The sequence below is a fragment of the Aptenodytes forsteri genome, unplaced genomic scaffold (genome assembly GCF_000699145.1).
Source record: "Aptenodytes forsteri isolate BGI_AS27 unplaced genomic scaffold, ASM69914v1 Scaffold83, whole genome shotgun sequence".
Lineage (NCBI taxonomy): Eukaryota > Metazoa > Chordata > Aves > Sphenisciformes > Spheniscidae > Aptenodytes > Aptenodytes forsteri.
Window position 1 is genome coordinate 4,608,003 of NW_008795371.1, and position 5,220 is coordinate 4,613,222.

At 58.1% G+C, this 5,220-nt stretch overlaps 1 protein-coding gene across 1 annotated transcript in view; it reads right to left on the bottom strand.

The window, feature by feature from the left end:
• Positions 1-297: 297 nt before the first annotated feature.
• NOX5 (NADPH oxidase 5) overlaps positions 298-5,220 on the bottom strand; it is a 50,333-nt gene continuing 45,410 nt past the window's right edge. Inside the window, exons 10-17 of the mRNA XM_009280473.2 lie at positions 4,397-4,529; positions 3,762-3,904; positions 2,307-2,351; positions 1,838-1,962; positions 1,338-1,422; positions 1,046-1,145; positions 722-888; positions 298-429 (exon numbers count right to left, since the gene is read on the bottom strand). Coding sequence (XP_009278748.1) covers positions 298-429; positions 722-888; positions 1,046-1,145; positions 1,338-1,422; positions 1,838-1,962; positions 2,307-2,351; positions 3,762-3,904; positions 4,397-4,529 — 930 coding nt within the window. The remainder of the gene's footprint in view (positions 430-721; positions 889-1,045; positions 1,146-1,337; positions 1,423-1,837; positions 1,963-2,306; positions 2,352-3,761; positions 3,905-4,396; positions 4,530-5,220) is intronic.

Consider the following 5,220-nt stretch of genomic DNA (forward strand, 5'->3'; position numbering starts at 1 on the left):
TCCCCCCCATCCCAAAGTGCTCTGGGACACTGGTCCTTTCCCCCTCAAAACCCCTGCATAGATGGTCCAGGACACCCCGAATGGCTCCAAGTCCCTGTCCCCTCCATCCCAAAGCCCCGTGGCCCAGCTCAGCCCATTCCTCTCCCTGTCCCTTGCTTGCTGTGCATCCCACCCTCCCCAGCTCTGACTGAGCAGCAGCCGGGAGCCAACGTGGGCGGTGCAGCAGGATCCGGCCACCGGAGCCCATCACCCCACATCAGGGCTGGCAGGGGCAGGCAGGGAGGGAAGGGCTGGTGGCTAGAAGTTTTCTTTGAAGAAGCGGAAGCCGAAGTGCTCACAGTGCGCCCTGATGACTTTGGCAAGTGCCGGCGAGCCACAGAAGAAGACTTGGACTTTCCCTCTCTTCTCCTCCGCCACCTTCCCAAACACCTAGGGCACAGGCAAAAGGAGAAGAGGAGGTGGTGGCACAGCCCGCTCCTGCCCCAGGGATGGCCAGATTCCTGCCTGCTTTGGCAGCTGCTGCTCGGCACAACTCAGCCTCCCTGAGCCCCCACGGCACTTGCGGGAGGGAGAGGCTTCCCCAGGTCTGGATATTCCGGTGCATCCTCCCGCTCCGAAATGGGGCTCTCCTGTTGTGTCCCCCCAAAAAAGACTGGGTTCGGGGGACATGGCTCCCTTCCCATGACCATGATTTTGGCAGCGGGGCAGGGCCAGCCCTCACCTTGCTCCAGTCCGGGCGGCCGGGCTGGGTCCTGGTCCGCAGCCCCGTGATCGAGTCCCTCTGCTCCTTTGCGGCCAGCAGGTCCAGGGCCATCTGCAGCCCGATGGCCTTCATGTCATTCTTGCTGAGGGCCGATGTCATGTACATGTGCATCTCCAAAAACCGCCCTGGGTGTTCAAGGGGAGCCTGGCTGCAGTCGGGAGGTCCAGCCCCACACCGTGCCCCGTCGGGTCGGGTTGGGCTCTCCTGGGGGCAATGCCAAGCACAGGGCTGGGCATCCCCAGGTCAGCGGGCCGCGCTGGCTGGCCCCTGCCTCCTGCTTACCTCCCGGCTCCTGCTCAGCCTGCTCCATTTCCAGCTTCGTTAGCAGGCTGATGAACCACTCAAAGTGCTTCTGGTCTCGGTTTATCCAGATGAAGTCAACCTGGAAGGACACAGCAGCCTCTGCTTCGGAGCTGGCAGGCAGCATGGGGACCAAATCCAGCCACTCACCTCCCCAGACCTCCCGGACTGGGAAGGGATGCTTGTGGCCTCTCCACCCCCAGAATCCTGCAGCCCTCCTGCCCCTGTCACCAGGGCAAACCTTGGTCCCGCGTCCCCCTCCGCCTGCTCCTACCTTCCTGAGCGTCATCTCCTCATCCCGCAGGTCCTCGCACCACGAGTAGTGGCAGCTAGGGCAGCTCTGCTTTCGCCGGCGGTACCTGCACGAGCAGACAGAGCCCTGCCTGCCCCTGCCTGCCCCACTGCCCGCACCCCTCAGACGCCAGCAGACCTTTGCAGGGAGACCCTGAGCACCTGTTCCTCACCAGCTCTGGTGCATGCCCATGGCCAACCTCCTGCCAGGGGGTTTCCTGCAGCAGAAATCCCCAGGGGGAAGCCTGACACTGAGGGAGGACGCAGCTATGGGTCTCGTGGACATGTGTTATGAGTCATGAGGTTACAATTGAGGAGGAGCCATGATGGGTGCTGCCCCATGGTGCTCATCCTGCAGGCAGAGGTGTTGGAGGGCAGGTCTACCATGGCATACATCACGTCTTCTGACTCCCAAAAGAGTCAGAGCTTGTATTGGGGGTCTACTGGCGTGACCACAGCGTGAGCTGCTGCTACGGCACCAACCTGTACATGATGCTCTGCAAAATGGAGGCAAAGGGGGTGATGCCGATGCCCGCACCGATGAGCACGGCATGCTCCGAGGTGAAGATCCTCCGTGTTGGGGTCCCATAGGGGCCATCGATGTAGCACTAGGAGAGATGAGAAATGGGGAGAGATCCAGCAGCCTGTGGGTGCTAAAACAACTTTTAGGCTGCGGATGGGAGCAGGGTTAGTGCACAGGTGCATTGCAGGCTTATGGAGCCCAGGCAGAATTTGGGGTCTTTTATGGGAGTCTTATGGGAGCAGAGGCAGAGACCGGGGCCAGGCAGGAACGCAAAGCTCTTGGCAGCACAGGGTTTGCCTCAGCCCCCAGCAGGACCACCCGTGCACAGGGACACGTGTGGGGTGGCCGGGCACACGCATGGGTCCCCCCTGGGGATGCTGAGCACAGCCCTGCTCACCGGAGCCAGGGAAGGACCGAGGCATCCCTCACCTTGATGCTGCAGAGCCGATGGGTCTCGCCCAGCCCAGTGGAGACCTGCAAGGTAAAGAGAGCAGTGACCATCCTCCTCCCCACCCCTAAGCCCTCCATGACAGCTAATGCTAAACCCACTTGTTCCCCAGGTTTGGTTTTTGGGTGGGTTTTTTCCAGCTGGGTTTATCCGGGCTGCACACACCGCTTCCAGCCACGTCCCTCAAGCCAAGCCCATTGCAGTGCCCACACTTCTGGCGGGACATCCCACCAACGTCCAACACCAGGAACCTGTCACCTGATGATGTTATCCAGATCGTAGTTGGTTTGAGTATTGATTAAAAAGGCAATTATCTAAATCCCCACACAAGTTCGGGGGTGAACAAGAGGTTTCCAAGGACCGCGATGGCCCAGGCAGTGGGAGCAGGCGTGGGGAACCCCTGCTCAACAGGGGACAGATAAGAGCAAAAGAGGGACAGGGAGAGAAACTCATGAAAAATGATGCATGTAAATTCATTATCTGCAAGGACTCCAGCCCAGGCAGAATCAATATCCTGAGAGCTTTTCATGTTGGGGGATAAAAGCTGCTAACTATGGCTTTCAGCGTCCTGGCATTGCCACGATTTACATCTAAGAAGTTTCTTTTAAAAAGAGCTTTTCAACAAGCTTTGGCCCATTTGGGATGGAAGTGATGCTTCCCCTTGTTTCTCCAGGCTGGTCCTCCAGCCGCTGCTGTGCTGATGAGAGTAGAGACCCGCCCTCCCCGCCCCCAGGCACCAGGGGCTCTGCCTTTGCGCCCCAGGGAGCGTGGGAGACTCGGTGGCACTGGGCAAGGGTGGGAGATGGTGCTCACCCCCACTGCTGGCAGGTCCTCCTCTCCTGGGGCAGCAGCACCGGTGGCTTTGTATGACATCAGCTGAACGGCTCCGTCCCCGCCGGTGGCCACAGACCCCACTTCCAAGTCAGCCCTGCTGCAGAGACCTTCCTGGAAGCCAAAGGCCAAGGCATCACTGGCAGTGATGCTCGCAGGCATCTGATGCCCCATCCATCAGGGTCATACAGCCTCGGCAGAGAGGTGGAACACGAAATCCTCCAAGGCTGCACAAGCACCTTGCAGGGGAGGCGCACCACCACCACCCCCAGCACCCAGCATGGGTGCTGAAAACTGGGGTGACCCCGGCGGGAGCCACTCAGCAGACAGCATCCATCCTGGACCTGTCGACACTTCTTCGCTTTTTTGGAGCTGGCCAGGGACAGACCGTACGGCAGAGCCCTCTGCACATGCCAGACAAGGACATCGGCTTGAGGAACCCATGGGCACACTGGGGGGTCCTCAGCCTGGCAAAGCCATCACCCTTCCTGCTCGGGGGGTGCAATGGGGAGTCCTCACCCCCTCCTTGCAAACGGCTGCCAACCAGCAGCATTTTAAGTTCTAACCTCTGCGTTTGCTGAAAGTTGAGCCCCATTGGCACCAACCTGCGCCCAGCGCCGGCATCTCTTCTCTCTCAGGCTCCTGCTGAGCGGTTTCGGCTCTGGGCTGGGTGATTCGGGCTGCTGGAAGTATTCGTACAGCTTGTTGGTCCACTGGCCCAGCGACCTGATGTGCAGCCAGAGGGTCTCTGCAGGATGAAGTGGAGCAGTGGGTGGGCATCCTACGTAAGGAACTGCCCTGCAGCCCCAGCACTGCAGGCTGTGTACGGCACAGCTCCGGCCCTGGGGACCCGGCAGCAATCCCTGCTGACGGCCTTCACGTTAGCCCCAGGCTTGCAGCAGGGGACTGGGTTTGCTCTAACAGCTGGGTGAAGCCCAAATGCCAAACCTTGGGCACTCGTGGAGCTGGGCAGGGCATTCAGGTGCCATTTGGTCACCATGCCTTGCTTGAAATAACCCAAGCACATGTTTGTATATAACACATGTACAGGCAGAGGTGGAGGCAGGTGAGTTGAGGTATGTGTGAACACATGCTGCTCTGCTCCATGGGCATGGACACCTCCTTGCACGACCCTCAGAGGGGATCCAGCTGCCCTGATGGGGCTTGTGTGATGCAAAACAACATCCTGGTGATGCAAAACATCCCCGTGATGCAAAATGAGTGAAGGATCGGCGATCACCTTGCTGCTCGGGAGCACTGCTGATGGTGAAAGGGTGCCACTCGTAGGTGGCAATGGCCGGGATGTTCAGGTAGACGTAGTCGCCAGGCTTGTAGTGGAAAAACTGCGGTCTCTCAATCACAAGGTGAGTTACCTGGAGGAAAAAGGAGGACCAGAGAATCTGGGAGCATCCAGCGGGCACATCACACTGGTCGGTCTCTGCCAGCGTGGTCTCCCTGCAGCCCACAAGCACCCGGGTATGTGCCTCTCATTTTAAAAAGCAGCCAACATGAGACGGACTTACAGCTTCGACCTGAGAAAGGGGTTTGTTCTCCTACTCGCTGCCCACTTCACTATCAAACAAAAATCTCAGTTAGGGCTGGCCTCGAACAACAATTTTTTTGAAGAAACTAGGAGTCAAAGCAGTTTTCATTTTGTCTTTTGTTGTTCTGTGAGTTTAGGGATTTTACTTGAAAAATAGGCAAAATTCTAAATTTAAAAATAAATGCTTGAAAACAAAAAAATTGCTTTCACCTTTTGCTGCAAGCATTCACCAACGCAGCCTGAAGCAACCCAAACCCACATCTTTTCAATACAAGCTATTCATTGCGCCCCGTCCCTCCCGCGCATGGCTGGGGGAGCATCCCCCTTCCAGCTCGCTGTGCAACACATCGGGGCCATCATCCCCTTCCATGTCCCACTGTCCCTCCTTTTCCCCTGCGTCGAATAACCAGCGTGGTCACTTGCAAAGTGCTTTTCCCCAAACTGGAAAACGCTTTGCAAATATTAAAGGTATTTCTGTGAGCCGCAGCATCTTTATTCCCACTCTCAGAAGAGGAGGGGGC